Source organism: Tupaia chinensis, unplaced genomic scaffold (genome assembly GCF_000334495.1).
Source record: "Tupaia chinensis unplaced genomic scaffold, TupChi_1.0 Scaffold000361_2, whole genome shotgun sequence".
NCBI lineage: Eukaryota > Metazoa > Chordata > Mammalia > Scandentia > Tupaiidae > Tupaia > Tupaia belangeri.
Window position 1 is genome coordinate 4,891,039 of NW_006159858.1, and position 17,674 is coordinate 4,908,712.

At 37.8% G+C, this 17,674-nt stretch overlaps 1 protein-coding gene across 1 annotated transcript in view; it reads left to right on the forward strand.

Annotated features, from left to right (window-relative positions):
* The window catches only part of BMPR2 (bone morphogenetic protein receptor type 2), a 197,093-nt gene that overhangs the window by 159,572 nt on the left and 19,847 nt on the right, over window positions 1–17,674 (forward strand). Inside the window, exons 5-9 of the mRNA XM_006153051.3 lie at window positions 293–384; window positions 2,923–3,153; window positions 4,455–4,569; window positions 10,383–10,543; window positions 11,729–11,876. Coding sequence (XP_006153113.1) covers window positions 293–384; window positions 2,923–3,153; window positions 4,455–4,569; window positions 10,383–10,543; window positions 11,729–11,876 — 747 coding nt within the window. The remainder of the gene's footprint in view (window positions 1–292; window positions 385–2,922; window positions 3,154–4,454; window positions 4,570–10,382; window positions 10,544–11,728; window positions 11,877–17,674) is intronic.

The window sequence follows — 17,674 nt, forward strand, 5'->3', positions numbered from 1 at the left end:
ATCTTCTTTAAAGTTTTTGCACTATTTCTTTGGGTTTAAGCTTTTAAACTAAATCATGATAGAAGCATATTTTAGAATTTAGCTTTTTTTAATGCTATTCATTATTCATCTTCATTTATAGATAATTTCTAGTTCAGTAAGTAGTTTTATTCCCATTAACACTAGGTGTAGGTATTGCTACCAACCCTTCTGCAGCACTACTTTTTAACTGTAATATAATAGCTAATAAAGATCATCATTGTAAGAAAACCACATATTAGCTTTTCTTTTTTTTTTTTTTTTGATCTAATAGGAGACCGCAAACAGGGTCTTCACAGTATGAACATGATGGAGGCAGCAACATCCGAGCCCTCTCTTGACCTAGATAATCTGAAGCTCTTGGAGGTAAGTTCTTAGAGTATGCACCATTTTTTCTACTCATATCTGTGACAGGAACTTCTTTCAATCCTTAAGCCATTTATTTATTTAACCCACATTTATTGAGATTCAATTATGTACCAAAGCTTATTCTAGGTACTGAGAACGTAGGTAAACTATACAAATATCTCTCTTGGGGGTTATATTCTAGTAGGGAGCATCCACAAACAGGTAAACAAATGAATGTATAATATAGTTTCAAGTAACTAATACATGCCATGAAGAAAAGTAAAAGAGATAAGGAGATAAAGTGATAGAAAAGGGGATATTAAAGAAAGTTATTTAAGGGTGTAGTGGTTAAGGTACTGGACTCCCCATGGCCAACTGCAGTTCAAGTCCTGGATCCGGTGGCTTAAAACTCACACTGGGTGCATGTGTGTGTGTGTGTGCTCAAAAATCTCTAGAGGAGAATGGAGAAGAAGCAATTGTGGTGTGGCCATCCTCCCAAGGGGGTGATTTCTTACTTCCTATCTTTCTGGCAAGTACATGTGCCCTATAGCAAAACAATCTCTCTCTCTCTCTCTCTCAAAAAAAAAAGTATATTTAAAAATGGATGTTCTATGAATACAGATTCAGAGTATGGAAATAAGGAAATGAAATTCTGAGAAGAGTGTGCCAACAAGGAATCTGTAGTAGATTCCAAATAAATACTCCTTGTTTGTGCATCTGTTACATATTTTTCTAGGTACATATTGCTTTATATGTTTCATAGATTTTAGTTTATTTGATGCTATCTCAGAAGCTGTGCTGTGAAAGTCTTACCATGATAAATGTTTTCATTCTTTATTACAGGTGACTTGATAACTGTTACCCTGAAACCAGAGAATATTAATAGATATAGGTTTGACTATATGAAACATTTTGAAAACTTTGTTTTGAGAGAAAAATACAATAAAGTTAAAAGCAAATTTGAAAAAAATATTTCAACATACAAGGAAAGAATTGATTAAAAAAAAGAATCCATAAAAAATAGACAAAAGAAATGTACTGCCAATTCACCAAAAATAGTCACTAATAATTGTACAATTTAATGCCCAATTTACTAGATTGAAATAAATACTAATTTAGACATGAAATTTTATCTAGTATCAAGGGGAAAAAAAACACTCAAACATTGCTAATTTAATCATATATTGATAAAAACATTTTTTTGTTTTTTTTTAGAGAGACTTTTGCTATATGGCATGTGCGTTCTCGCCAAAGAGACAGAGACATAAAGTGAGATGATCTTCTTACAATGATGATCTTTATTAACTATTATATTACATTCCCAGGGCAGTTCCCGCAGTCCCCTCTCCTCCAGTCTCCTCTCAGGATTTTGGGCATGCACGCACATGCGCCTGGCATGAATTTTAAGCCACAGGGCCCAGGACTCTGAACTATAGTTGACTATGTAGTAGTCCAGCGACGTAACCATTACACCATCTGCAGATCCCAATAAAACTTTTTTTTTTTTTTTTGGAGAGGTTTTTGCTATAGGACGCGTGCCTTGCCAGACAGACAGAGAGAGAGATAGAAAGCGAGAAATCACTCCACAGGGGGGATGGCCACGCCTCAATCCCTTCTCCTCCATTCTCCTCTTGGGATCTTGGGCACTCACGCACACGCACCCGGCATGAGTTTTAAGCCACCGGGGCCGGGACGTGAACCACAGTCAACTACATGGGAGTCCAGGACATAGCCATTACGCTAACTGCTGGTCCCCCAATAAAACTTTTTTAACGGGCTGTCTGCATATTGAATTTTAACCTAGAAATAATGAATTAAATATAACAAAATAAGTGTTGGCAGATTTCTAATGTTTCAGTAAAAGGTGAGGGAAATCCTAGAAAGCCAAAATGAAGACAATGGGTTATACTTTGCTAGTTCTTTGTATACTAAGTAAATTTTTTTGTATTCCAGATGTTGTGAATGTTATAGAAACCCTGGACTCTGTTGTATTTTAAGTGTGCTGAATTTTGTTTGTTCTTAACGTGTTTGAATATATACTACAACTCATCTCTTGGGGGCAAAAACTCAAATCTCAGTTGGATTATTTTATCTTAGTTGGAGTCTGTCCCATGCATTTATTGGGTTCCCTCTTTCTGATTTTCTCCTTTCCAGGATTCTCTCCTTATTTTTCAGAAGCTATGGTTGCTCCAAATTATGTCTTCTGATTTCCAGAGTCAGGAAGATTATGGATTTTCCATTGCAGCTTTAGCCTTGCTGAACAGAGATGATTTCAGCCTACTCTAATAAAAAGCCATAAAAATGAGTAGCTACCCTCTCCCATTCCTTTTAAATTTTGTCTAGAGTTTATAGTTGTTATCTATAGGAGGGATAGGTTGGGTGGGAGCTTCTTTAGCCATACCAAATACAGACTTTATTAGTTTCTTGATAATGGAGTAAACTAAGGAATAGAGAACTGTGGCATAACATATGGATTTATACTTTATTACCTACTATGTTTGATTGCTCAATTTTTATATGAATCAATATTTTGCTTTCTTTAAAACAAACTTACAGCTGATTGGTCGGGGTCGATATGGAGCAGTATATAAAGGTTCCTTGGATGAACGTCCAGTTGCTGTGAAAGTGTTTTCCTTTGCAAACCGTCAGAATTTTATCAACGAGAAGAACATTTACCGAGTGCCTTTGATGGAACATGACAATATTGCTCGCTTTATAGTTGGAGATGAAAGGGTCACTGCAGATGGACGCATGGAGTATTTACTTGTCATGGAATATTATCCCAATGTAAGTTCTTCATGAAAAATAAACTGACATTCGTGTTAGCTATCAGTCAGACTTTCAGGGGGACCCCTGTAATCATAACATTGCTAATTCATAAAGTGGTTATTATTGGTCTACCACAACAGAATGATGTCTGACATCAACTACGTCATTGACTATACTGTTCATACAACTCCCCTCTTTCTCTTTTTCTTTTCTTTTTTTTTTTTTTGGTTTAACATTCTTGATGAAGGAAGCAACGCTTTGATTGATATCCATTTTGGTGCAGGCCCCTTATCTCATCAGAGACTAGTAATAGCTTGTGGATAAGCAGTTTGAGTAGAACTGATTTAATATATTAGGTTGCCAGGAAAGTCATGATGCATTTTTGCATAGAAAGACATAGAAAAATACGTCATGACTTTCCCAACAACTTAATATATTTACAAAAATTTTCTTTCTGCTTTCTACTTATGAAACATAACAATACAATTTGTATTTGTACTGGTAAAAGTTATATTTTTTCTATATTAATTTTTTTTCTATTTTCAAAAATGCATTTAAGGAACCAGCATATAGCGTAATGGTTATGTATGTCACTGGACTCTGACGTAGTCTGCCACAGTTTGAGTCCCAGACCCAGCAGCTTAAAACCCATTCTGGGCTGGGACCAGCAGTTAGTGTAATGGCTATGTTGCTGGACTCCCATGTAGTCGACCGTGGTTCGCGTCCCAGACCCAGTGGCTTAAAACTCACGCTGGGCGCATGTGCGTGCGTGCCCAAGATCCCGAGAGGAGAATGGAGGAGAAGGGATTGCAGCATGGCCATACCCCCGGGGGGTGATTTCTTGCTTTCTGTCTCTCTTTCTCTCTCTCTCTGTCTGGTGAATGCACGTGCCCTATAACAAAAACCTCCCCCCCCAAAAAAAAAAAATCATTCTGGGCTCATGTGCATGCATGCCTACAATCCTGAGAGGAGAATGGAGGAGAAAGGATTGCAGCATGGCCATCCCCCATTGGGGAGGGGTGATTTCTCGCCCTTTGTCTCTGTCTCTCTGGAAGTGCACACACCCTATAGCAAAGATCTCTCTTTCAAAAAACTAAAAAGCATTTAAAAGGAAATAACTATAATTTTTAATATGGGGAACATAAAATTAATTAATTCTCCTTTCCTTTCCTAGTCTCTGTACAGAATGTCTTATTAACTCTTTCAGGGTCTTCGTAGACTTGTAACTTATGCAGTTCTTTTATAAGGTTGCTAATTTACCTGTTCATGTTAAAGTAAGTTAATTCTACTTTTTTCGGGGCATTTTTTCCCTTTCATAGGGATCTCTGTGCAAATATTTGAGTCTCCATACAAGTGATTGGGTAAGCTCTTGCCGTCTGGCTCATTCTGTGACAAGAGGATTGGCTTATCTTCACACAGAATTACCACGAGGAGGTAAGACAGTAGATAAATGAGACATGTTGGTTCAAAATTCACAAAAGAAAATTTTAATTATATCTTCAACATAAAAGTATAATTTCTATATCAGCTATTTACTATAATAGCCATTGTTTGAAAGATTCAACAGGAGAAAACGTATTTGAAATGTAACAGGAAGAACAGTAAGAAAGAACCTCAACACTCTAGAGAGGTCATGGAACTCATTAAAAATGTAATCAAAGTTCTGAACACTCTTACTCCAAAAATACACATATGGACATAATTAGAAGATGTTCTTTTGATTCTAGGGGGTTCTCAGAACATTGAAGTCCACTAATAGACATTAAGTAAAGAACCTGTTAGCTATTATATTTTCTTTGCATTTTTTCTTTTCTTCTTCTTCTTTTTTTTTTAATGAACATAATGCATTATTATTTCCTGAGTTTTAACATCACATGGATCTTTATTCCATGGTTGCTGTTCAGCATAAAACTCAAATGTATCTTTTTATAAATCATTGCTTCCTTAGCTAGAATTAGATCTGGCCAAATCTATCAGGAGGGTAAAAAAATAAGTGGCTTGAATATAAAAGAAGTTTCTAGAGAGAGACAGTCCAGGATTGGCTTGGAAGTACTATATGGTATTGTCAGACCCCACAGCACTTAGGTTTCTTCTCCACCATCCTTATACGTGGCTTTTATTTTCAAAGTCACCTCATTGTCTATCATGCTGTTCTAGTAAGCAGGAAAAAAGGAAGGGAATGTAAAAGGAATTGCCCCCTTCTATCTCCCAGACTCCACTCTTTTCCTTATGTTTTATTTCCCAGAGGTTAGCTCACAAAGGGGCTGGAAATGCAGTTTGGTTGCTTCAAATAATATTGGGTTCTGTTACTAAGTAGAAAAGGGAGACTGCGTGGTAGAGAGCCAGTGTTTGCCATTGTTTCAGAACTGTGTAATTGTATTCCTTGTCATAACTACAGTCTTCCTCGGCTTTCATGCACATTTTTGCCAGTTGTTCAAACATCTCCTTAATTCATTTGCTTTTTTTATCACGTTTTTTCCCAGTATACTTCAAATCACCGGCATCCCTAAATTAGCTTTGTTGTGATAATTGTCTTTGTGCTTCCTTCACTTTCATCCCTTACCACATTTTCTTGTCATATTGTAGCTCTGACATTGTTTTTTTCAGTCTCTCTGACCTCTTTAGTGAAGAGAACATTAATGTATCAGTTTCTTAGATCTTTGTTCCATTGTATAATAGCATGGATCATCTTTTCTAGCTGACACTTCATATATAAATAATTTCTTCTGAATAATTTATAAGTTCATTTATCTTGACATCTTGCTTTTCCTGCATACGGAATTGACCAGTGTCAGCAACTTGATGTACTTGCTTTAGTGCTTTAGCACATTAACCATTGGACTGTGTCCCCTTACTCTTAAATATTATGCTTCTTTAAAAAGCTTACTTAGCACAGAACTTAAAATACCATCCTATTCCCCTTTTTCATGGTTTGCATGATTGAGCAGGGTTTTAAGTCAAGTGGTTGAAAAGAGTGATTGCCATCAGGTATAAGTTTTATTTAAACAGAGTTATTACTACTTTCAAAGAATAGTGAATATTATCACTAGTTACTTTTTTTTAAAAAGGAAAGGATTATTTAATTTTATTTATTCATTTATTTACTTTAATTTGACCAGAGAGAGGGGAGAAGTGAGAAAGGAAGCCACCAGATCTGGGACTCAAACCGTGGCTGGCCATGTGAGAGAGTCCAGCGCCTTTACCACCATGCCATTTACTGGTCTCGATAGTTACCTTTTTAAAACTGAGTATATAGGGACCAGCAGATTGTGTAATGGTTACATTGTTGTACTCCCATGTGGTCAATCGCAGTTCAAGTCCCAGACTTGGCGGCTTAAAACTCAGGCCGGGCGCATGTGCGTGTGTGCCCAAAATCCTGAGAGGAGAATGGAGGAGAGGGGATTGCAGCGTGACCACTCCCCCTGGGGGATGATTTCTTGCTTTCTGTCTCCCTGTCTCTCCAGTGAGTGCACATGCCCTATAGCATAATTCTCTCTCAGGGATGGCAGGTGGCGTGGTAGTCAATGGTGGTGGATTCCCACTTGGTCAACCATGGTTCAAGTTCCAGACCTGGTAGCTTTCTCTTTCTCTCTTTCTGTCCCTCTCTGGTCAAAATTAAAATAAATAAAATAAAATAAATAAATAAAATCTATTTTTCAAAATCTTTCCCAAAAAAGTGAGTATGTAAATGCTATTGCATATAAGTACTGTACTAGTTATTTCAATTTATGGTTTTGTCTAATTATTTAAAAAACATTCCCAAGTATATTGTGATATTTTAAACATTTAACGTATACTTTCAGAGAATTTGGTTCTTCCCAGTATCTTCAGATGCAACTGTCATTTGGAGTAGAAAGTTGGTAGTAAGGGATGACTCTCTTACTATTATTGAGTTGTTTGTTGCTTCAGAATAAGGAATTGGAGCTATTTTAAATAGTTGAATCTGTGTAATAGTTGAATCTATACAACAGTTATCCCTAAGAATATTTTTTGTAGTGATAATAGCAATACATGCTTATTATCAAAGAAAAACCTGATTAAAACAAATAGCTCTCTCAAAACTTCACAAGAAAACTTACATTAAGTAATTTATATATATATATATATATATATATATATCTATATATATGTGTGTGTTTATCAACATAGAGACTTTTTTGTTCAGGTTTTTCAAAATGTAATTTTAAAATATCTTTCCTTTGAGACACTTGCCTAGGAAGTGCTCTGCCCAGGGCAAATCATTGTGTGTTCAGCCCTCACCTGCCCCCTCCCAACATAAATACCCAAACAAAAAAAGATTAAAGGAATACTGATGGGAATTTCACAGGGAAAAATCACCTCAAAAGCATTCTAATTCCACCCTTTGCATCAATGATGAATCCTGTCTTGTCTTTTTTCTCTTTTCTTCTCTCTCCCTCACTCCTCCTTTTCTTTTTCTATGTTTCCCTTTTTTTTCCCCCTTTTCTTTTTTTTTTTTTTCCTTTTGCTTTTTAGTATAGTGAGAAGAATACTACCTTATTTTCTGTCTAGCTGCCTCACGGATTCATTGCCCATTCTCCCCATCATTAGTCTAGTTAGTACTAAAGTATGAGAAATTTTAGTTTACATATAGAGTTTGTATTAGTATACAAACATTTTCTAATACATGCACATTTTACTGTGTAAATATGTCAGCTCAAGACTATACCACATGTAGTTTATTCTGGTTATATCCAGAGTAAGAAATGCAGCTCTAACAGGATTTGTATAGAAGTCAAAGTTAATGTAAGCTGGGGCCAGCAGGTGGAGTGGTGAAGTGCCAGACTTTCACATGGCCACCTGCAGTTCGAATCTTGGACATGGCAGCTTGCTTTCTCACCCCCCAACCTGTCTCTCTGCCTCTCTGTGGTCAAATTAAAAAATAATAATAAAGACAGTGAAATAAAATAATTCTTTTAAAAAACTTTTCAAAGTTAATATAAGCTTCAAAAGATTGGAATAGGTTGGTGGGTAAAGGATAAAAGTGAGAAAGAGATCAACTGTTAGATCAAGAAACTTGGTACCTCCTACTTTTTCCTTTAAATTATACTACTGTTTTGTTTATTTATTGCCAGAGGCTTGTGCACTTAGAGAGAAAGAGAACCCACCCCCCAATGGAACATGGTCACAATCCTTTCCCCTTGTTTATTCATCTCATTAGGATTTGGACCTGCACACACATGTTTTTTGGCACCTGGGCCAAGATTAGAATCCTAGTTGACCATGTGTAATCCAGCTTCCTTTGGGTAGTGCTTAACCACTGTGCTGCAGGGTGGCTCTGCTTTATTTTTTTATATAGAGGAATCATTAACCTCTGTCTACAGTTTTGTTGGTGGTGCAATTGTATTTGAGTGCTCGTAAGAGTAATACTGTACATCTAAATAATGAAACTGTTGTGCCTAAATACAAATGAATAAACTTATTGCTTTGCTTTGATTGCTCTATTTCTTTGTATACCTTGAGTTTTTTTTCTCTTTTTTTCCTTTTTTTAGAGGTTTATGCTGTAGGGCACATGCACTTGCCAGAAAGACAGAGAGACAGAAAGCGAGAAATCACCTCCCAGGGGGGTTGGCCATGCCACAATCCCTTCTCCATTCTCCTCTTGGGATCTTAAGCATGCATACACACGCGCCTGGCATGAGTTTAAGCCACCGGGTCCAGGTCTTGAACCGCGGTCGACTCCATGGGAGTCCAGCGATATAGCCATTAAGCCATCTGCTGGGCCCTACCTTGAGAGATTTTAAATTTCAGGAGTTGTGCTATAAACTTTTTGTTGTCATTTTCAGAACTATGACTTTATTTAATGTAAGGTTTATATAAGGTTTCCTTATAGAGAAGAAGAATGTAATGTTTTTGATGGGGGGCTTAGGTTAGATTCTATTAGTAAGCAAGCATTTATTGTGTGCTCTATGCTAAGCCTTTAAAATTTAGATGAAACAGGGACCAGCAGTTGCCATGGTGGTTAAGGTGCTGGACTCCCACATGGCCAACAGTAGTTTGAGTCCCATACCCAGCAACTTGAAACTCATGCTGGGTGTGTGTATGTCTATGGTTAAAATCCCGAAAGGGGAATGGAGGAGAGGGGGTTGAGGGGAGGGTATTGCGGCATGGCCATCCTCCCCAGGAGGTGATTTCTTGCTTTCTCTCTGTGTCTCTCATGAGTCCAGGAGCACATGCACCCTACAGCAAAAATCTCTCAAAAGGAAAAAATCAGGTTAAACACATTCCCTTTCTGACTTCACAGAACCTATAGTCTAGTGATAAGGCTAGACAAGTAATAGAGTAAGTACAACACTACCTTGCTTCTATAAAATAAAAAGACAGGCTTTCATATCTTGCTGTGCGACACCAGCACCTTCACTTATTCTCCCAATCTAATGTAAAACTATTTCTAGTTAGATTTGAAGAGCAGAAGTGGGCTTAGAAAGGTGGCTGAACTTCAGAGCATAACTGAGATGTGTTGTCACATGTGATCTGTGAAGCCATAGGACAACAGTGTAGATTTATATAAAAATTTAGAGCCACTTTAGTTTCTATTCACTGATGCTTATTGTAAACAGCTAGCCTTGTGTGCATGTGTGTGTGTGTGTGTGTGTGTGTGTGTGTGTGTGTGTAGGTGTTTATACCAAGTATTCCTTTGTGCTTTGCCTCCTTTTGCTGTCTGAGAAAGGAAGAGAATGGGACCAGCAGTTGGTGTAATGGCTGTGTCGCTGGACTCCCATGTAGTCAACCATAGTTTGAGTCCCGGACCTCTAGTGGCTTAAACTCACACTGGGCACATGGGCATGCATACCCAAGATCCCAAGAGGAGAATGGAGGAGAAGGGATTGCGGCGTGGCCATCCCCCCTGGGGGGTGATTTCTAGCTTTCTGTCTCTCTCTCTCTCTGTCTTTCTGGCAAGCGCACGCACCCTATAGCAACCCCCCCCAAAAAAAAAGAAAGAAAGAGAATAAGTATGTGATAGAATTAAAGGCAACAGCATTTTGGCTTTTAGTTTCAGTTGAATGTTTAATGTCTAATTAACAATACATGCAACAAGAGTTCCAGTATCAAATATATTGGACAATAGTGGTGAACAAGTGGGAATTTTGATGTCTTATGTCCTTTTTTATGGACAGAAAAATAACAATATCTCTTATAGTCATGTCGGTCCTATTTCCTGCATGTTAATTTCATGTTCAATAGTATCATTTAAGCTTTAATAAATATTTGAAATTATCCTCAAACAGATCATTACAAACCTGCAATTTCCCATCGAGATTTAAACAGCAGAAATGTCCTGGTGAAAAATGATGGAACCTGTGTAATTAGTGACTTTGGGTTGTCCATGAGACTGACTGGAAATCGACTGGTGCGTCCAGGGGAGGAAGATAATGCAGCCATAAGTGAGGTAAGAATATACAAAAGGCATCACACCAACTTACCTCGAAATTCTAATGAATTGCATTAAAAGATCCACAACTTAGTGTCATTATCCTTATATACTGCTAGCGATAGGATATTAGGAATTGAAAATGCAGAAATAGAAAAGACATTGTATAAAGGTCTTTGCAAAGGTCATCAGTTTGTTTTGGAAACCATTGTCATTTCCACTTTTTTTTTTTTTTAAGTTTCTTTATTTAATCAGAGAGTACATGAGAGAGAGAAAGAGACAAGCATTCTCAATGGAGTCTCATTTTTCCCTAGCCCTCCAGCTTCTGAGGATCTTGGAGCCACACACCCAGAGCATTTCAGGTTGAATTGGGATTGAAACCCACAGTCAGCCATGTGGCACCCAGCACTGCAGATCAGTACACTACAGCCTGTACCCACTCATTTTTACAAGTGTTAGGAGGAAGTTCGCAGGAACTGATTTGTTTTTGTTTTTTAGAGGTCTTTGCTATAGGTGCGTGTGCGCTCGCCAGAAAGACAGAGAGAGACAAAGAGATAGAAAGCGAAAAATCACCCCCCAGTGGAGATGTCCATACTACAATCCCTTCTTCTCCATTCTCCTCTCAGGATCTTGGGCATGCACGCACACGCACCCGGCGTGAGTTTAAGCCACCGGGTCTGGGACTTGAACTGTGGTCAGCAACGTGGGAGTTCAGTGACATAGCCATTACGCTAACTGCTGGTCCCAGGAACTGATTTTTGAAAGAGGAGTTACCAATTTTGAGATAAGACAGTTAATTTCTGGTATTGAATGTGTAACATATCCTTCCTGACCTTTTCTTTGTGTGTGTGTGTGTGTATATATATATTTGGAAATATATATATTTGGAATTTTTGGAAATATTAAATGGTACACATATTGTTTTGCAATTTTCTCATTTTATGTCTTACAGATTTTTAATGTTGATATACATAGAAAGGTCTAGCTCCTTTTTGATTGGTGAATAGTATTCACTAAAATTGACTTAATTATTTATGAAGGTCATTATATAGATAAAAATAAGATATAGAAAGGTTCAGTGGCATGCTTAGGATCAAATAGAATGTTAACATGATTAAAATTTACATGTAACTTCTGGTCTAATGTCTCCCCTTTAGAATATGTTACATTCTGTTTCTGAAAAAAATCACTCTAATTTATCAGGTTGGCACAATCAGATATATGGCACCAGAAGTGCTAGAAGGAGCTGTGAACCTGAGGGATTGTGAATCTGCTTTGAAACAAGTAGACATGTATGCACTTGGACTAATTTATTGGGAGATCTTTATGAGATGTACAGACCTCTTCCCAGGTAAGAATTGCTGGCAAAAATTGATCTGTGTGAAGTGGAGGCATTTATGTCTTCTCTACTAAGTAACTCAATTTTTACTTAAGAATCTTTTTACTTTCATGTAAACATACAGTTTATTGCCATCTAGTGTTCAGAAACATTATTAATAGAAGATGACTTAGGTTTTTTTTTTAAAAGGTCTCCAAGTTTTTACCTGAGCTCAATTTAATTAATTGGCAATACAAGTCAAGCATCTCTAATGTGGAAATTCCAAATCCAAAATTCTCCAAAATCTAGAATTTTTTGAGCACTGATACGACTCCACACTGGAAAATTCCATGCTAAATTAATGTGGCTCAAAGAACTGTAATACAACAATATTATATATAATTATCTTCAGTATATGAAACAAATGAATTTCATGTTCCATCCCCTGAAACAGCTCATTTACATATACACGCAAATATTCAAAAATCCAAAAAAAATGAACTCCAAAATGTTTCTTGTCCCAAGCATTTCGGATAAGGGATACTCAGTCTGTAATAGTTTGTCCAAGGTTAGTTTGGTCTGTGCCTTGGCCGTCGTCATTTCCTTATGTACTCTTAAGCAACTGAAAAAGCTGTATTATCATGTTTTTGATTAGAACCAATGAATTATTTGTAAATGTGGGTTTTTAAAATATATACCTTTCTTTTATTCTTTTTCTTTCTTCTTTATTCCTTTGTCTTTTCCTCCTTTTCTTTTCCCATTTCTTCTTCCCTCCCTCTCTTTCACTCTTTTCCTCTCAATGAAAGAATATTCATTTAATATGAATACTTGTTTGAGGCTTATTAGAAATAGTCTAACATACAGAATGAATTTTCTCTCCTTGTTAGAATTACATCACCATTATTATTACTAATAATACATCATAATAGTTTTAATTTATCATGTTTAAACTTTTTTTTGAGAGAGATTTTTGCTATAGGGTATGTGTGCTCACTGAAGAGAAAGACAGAAAGTGAGAAATCATCCCCCCATGGTGGATTGCCACACTGCAGTCCCTTCTCCTCCATTGTCCCCTCAGGATTTAGGGCACTCACGTACATGAACCTGGCATGAATTTTAAGCCCCTGGATCCAGGACTCAGACCATGGTCAACTATATGGGAGTCTAGCGATGTAACCATTCCCCCCATCTGCTGGTCCCTCATATTTAAATCTTAACTACCAAACTCTTCATTTTTCTAGATCCTGTACAGAATGATTTGATGATATGCAATTTCTGTCTTACAGGAATAATATGTTTAAAAGCATAGACTAAGTACCAGTATTAGATAAATTTATGAAATAGAACTATTTAATAAAAACAGATTAGTAATGGGATTGAATTGTTTTGCTTTAAAGAAATTAAGCATTAACTACTAGTTTATAATTCTAAAATTAATGAAATAAGTTAATCATTACTTAGATTAACTACTGGTCAGTCAGTTATTATTTAGAAGTATTTTTCTTTTTTTAAAGAATTATTTATTTAATTTTTGTTTTGTTTACTATTATAATTATTTTTTAATTTGTTGTAGGGTACGTGTGCTCGCCAAAGAGAGATACAAAGAGAGAAAGAGAGCAAGCTGCCTGATCTGGGACTTGAACCACAGTTAGCCATGTTAGGAGTCCAACACCTTTACTGCCACACTACCTGATGACCCCTAGAAGTATATATCCAATTTAATTAGACATACAGAGACTCAAACTGAGGTATTTTTCTGAAAATAGTAATTGCAATAGTATTATCACAAGTATTCAGTTATTAGAACTTTGGCCACAGTTCGTTTTTGTTTTTGTTCTGTTTTTTTTGTTTGTTTGTTTTTTGGTTTTTTGTTTTTTTTTTTTGTATTCTAAACCAAGGTTTTTGTTTTAGAGACATGTCTGACTGAAATGATTTCTTAAGACAGATTTTTTGCTATAGGGCATATGCCCTTGCTGGAGAGATAGAGACAGACTAGAAAGCGAGAAATCACCCACTCGGGGGATGGCCACGCCACAGTTCCTTCCCCTCATTTCTCCTTTAGGGATCTCAGGCATGCATGCACACCCCTCGTCATGAGTTTTAAGCCACTGGGTCCAGAACTCGAACCACAGTCGATTACATGGGAGTCCAGCAATGAAACCATTATGCCATCTGCTGGTTCCTAAAATGAATTTTTTGATCAGTGTTAGTCCATTGCCACCAGCAACTATTTTAAAAAATAACTGCATTCAAAGAATGACTATTGCTTTTAATCGGATAAATAATAAAAAACAATCTCCAAATATTTAACAGGGAAAGACAGTTAAATCTTAATTGCAGAAGATTATTATTATTACTTTTTCTTTTTTTTGAGAGGTACTTAACTATAGGGCGCATGCCCTCGCCAGAAAGAGAGAGATAGAGAGACAGGAAGCGAGAAATCACCCCCCAGGGGGGATGGCCACTCCGCAATCCCTTCTCCATTCTCCTCTTGGGATCTTGGGCACGCATGTACACATGCCTGGTGTGAGTTTAAGCCACCGGGTCCAGGACTCAAACCGCGATCGGCTACATGGGAGTCCAGCGACATAGCCATTATGCTAACTGCTGGTCCCGCAGAATTATTATTTTTGTTATTATTTTTATGTAGGGTGAATTAAAATAGAAAAAGAACTACAAGGGTTTTTAAAAAGGAACAAAAAATGAGTAATTTTTAAAGAGTATAGAGTTTCAATTTGGGAAGATGGAAAAAGTTTTGGAGATGGGTGATGATAGTGGTTGCACAGCAGTCTGCTCTACTCAGTGTCACAGAACTGTACACTTAAAAATGGTCGGTGTGGTAAATTTTATGTTAGATATCTTCCACAATTAAAAAAAAGGAATAAGAAGAGAGCTACATTAGGATATCCTGTAAGGCCAGTTCTGTGGCACAGCAGTAATGCACTGCTCAAGAAAATCCAGATTCCATGTGGTGACTGTGGTTCAAATCTGGACCCCATCAGCCCAAAACATGCTGCGCGTGTACGTGAGTGTCCAGGATCTACATTGACTATAAGACCGAAAGGAAGGGGATAGCCATGTTACCAGACCTTGTGGAGGATGCTCACTTCTTTCTCTTCTCATGTGCATACCCTCTGTAATGATTAAAGCAAAAAAGGATATCCCATGCTCTTGATACGGAAATGGAGAAGGAGAAGCACATTTGAGAGGAAATGTAAAGAAGGAATCCATGGTTCTGGTTAGCTATTAGGAGAATGGGAGTCAAAGGAACTGAGAAATATTCATAGATCGGAGAAATAGGGTGGCAACCAGAAACTTAGAAAGAAATACTTGTTGGGACCAGCAGTTAGCGTAATGGCCATGTCGCTGGATTCCCATGTAGTTGACTGCGGTTTGCGTCCCGGACCTGGTGGCTTAAACCTCACGCCAGGCACATGTGCGTGCGTGCTCAAGATCCCGAGAAGAGAATGGAGGAGAAGGGGTTGCGGTGTGGCCATCCCCCCTGGAGGGGTGATTTCTTGCTTTCTGTTTCTCTGTCTCTGTCTGTCTGGCTGGCGAGTGCACGCGCCCTATAGCAAAAACCTCTCCAAAAAAAAGAAAAATACTTGTTTACATTGGAAAAATGAGTTAATTATAGAAACTATAGGAGGGGGTGCTAATAGACAACTGAAGAACTGTTTTAGACAGTTTAAAAGAATATAAAGATATTAGCAAATAAGATTAAAATGGTTATTTATTTAGGAGTTGTCAGACAGAAAGAGAGAACTCATGAATTGATAAACTACCCTAACCTAAAACATGAAATTAGAAAAAACAGTGATTAAAGATTGACTTTTGGGGCATTCTTCCCACCAAGTAGGTTAATTAAGAAGACTAATGAGGGACCAGGTTGTGACTCAGTGGTGGTCCAACTGTTTTCACATGTTAGTAGATGGTCTAACCTACTCACAAAAGGGTTCTGGGTTCATATCCTGGGACATCCCTGAGTGCCAGATGCACATGTGCATGACCCAAAATGGAGGAGACTATAGGTCACAGGGTGGGTACCCTGTTGGGGGTGCCTTTCTCTCACACACATACACTCTTATGGAAGAAATTAATAAATACCAACATTTTAAAAAAGAAGACAAATGGGGAACAAGCAGGTGGCATGGTGGCTAAGGGCGCTGGACTCCCACATGGCCAACTGTAGTTTGAGTCCCAGACCTGGAGGGTTGTCTTCTTACTTTATCTCTCTCTCTCTTCCCCTCTCTGGTCAAATTAAAATAAATGAATGAGTGAATAAGTGAATAAACAAATGAATTTAAATAAAATAATTTTTAAAAAGACAATCAGAAAAAATAGTAGGAAAACTGAAAAATCACAGTGTTTTGGAAGCCAGTATTAGAAAGCTTTAAGAACCAAGATTGATGGCAGTAAATGTAACTGAAAGGTCAAGAGGTAATAAACTGAGGAATGATCTTTGGCTATGAATACGAAAAGGTTATTGGTATAAAGAAGACAAATCCTAATAACCTAAGGTATAAGAGGGTATACTATGTTAAGAAAACATAGTCAAGGAACTCAGGGTACTCTTGACATTTTTAACGATGAAATGAGGTGGAAGTTGAAAAGAAATAATAAACCTAGGTCCAGCTGTAGTGGCTTACTCTGTTAAAATGCTGTTCTTCCCCAAGCTGGGACTACATATGCAGCTTAGATTTATTCCTGTCCAACCTAAAGTCTGGTTGTGGTGGCATGGGCCTGTAATCCCTCTGACTCCTAGAAGCTGAATCAGGAGGACTGTGAGCTTCAGGCTAATCTAGGCAACATCTCAGCAAGACCCTGGCTAAAAAAGAGTTTGGCATGGTGGCTAGGTGATACATACCTGTAGTTTCAGCTAGGAGGCTGAAGTAGGATAGTGACATGCCAAGAACTGTCTTTAAAAAATAAACACACACACACAAACACAGCTAGGGAATAGCTTATAGTAATTATAAAATTCTTATCAATGTTAACGACATGCCTCAAAATGCAGTACATACTTTATTAGTAAATGGAAACTATGTAGTTAAGACTGCCACTATAAAATATTATTATTATTATTATTTTGGAGAGGTTTTTGCTATAGGGTGCATGCGCTTGCCAGAAAGAGAGACAGAAAGATAGAAAGCGAGAAATCACCACCACCATCACCCCCCCCCCGGGGGAATGGCCACGCCGCATTCTCCTCTTGGGTTCTTAGGCATGCACTCATGCACGTACGCACATGCGCCCGGTGTGAGTTTAAGCCACCAGGTCCGGGACTCAAACCGCAGTCGGCTATATGGGAGTTCAGTGACATAGCCATTACGCTAACTGCTGGTCCCTATAAAATATTATTAAAATAAATGAATCGCATATTTATATGAAAAAGAAAGTGAAATACTGCAATGTTTAAGAGGTAAGGAAGGAAAAATAAAAGGAGTCTAGAGAGAGGAGCCAATAGGTGGCATGGCGGTTAAAGTACTAGATTCCCACATGGCCAATCACTATTCAACCCCTGGACCTGGCAGCTTGAAAATCATGCCAGGCACGTGCACACATTTGTGTGTGTGTGTGCCCAAAAATCCTGAGAAGGGAATAGAGAAGGGACAAGCAGTTAGCATAATGACTTGTCACTGAACTGCCATGTAGTCAACTGTGGTTCGAGTCCCGGACCTGGTGTCTTCAAATCATGTCGGGCATGTGTGCATGCGTGCCCAAGATTGCAAGAGGAGAATGGAGGAGAAGGGACTGCGGTATGGCCAACCCCTTGGGGGGTGATTTCTCACTTTCTGTCTCTCTGTCTCTCTCTGTCTTTCTGGCAAGCG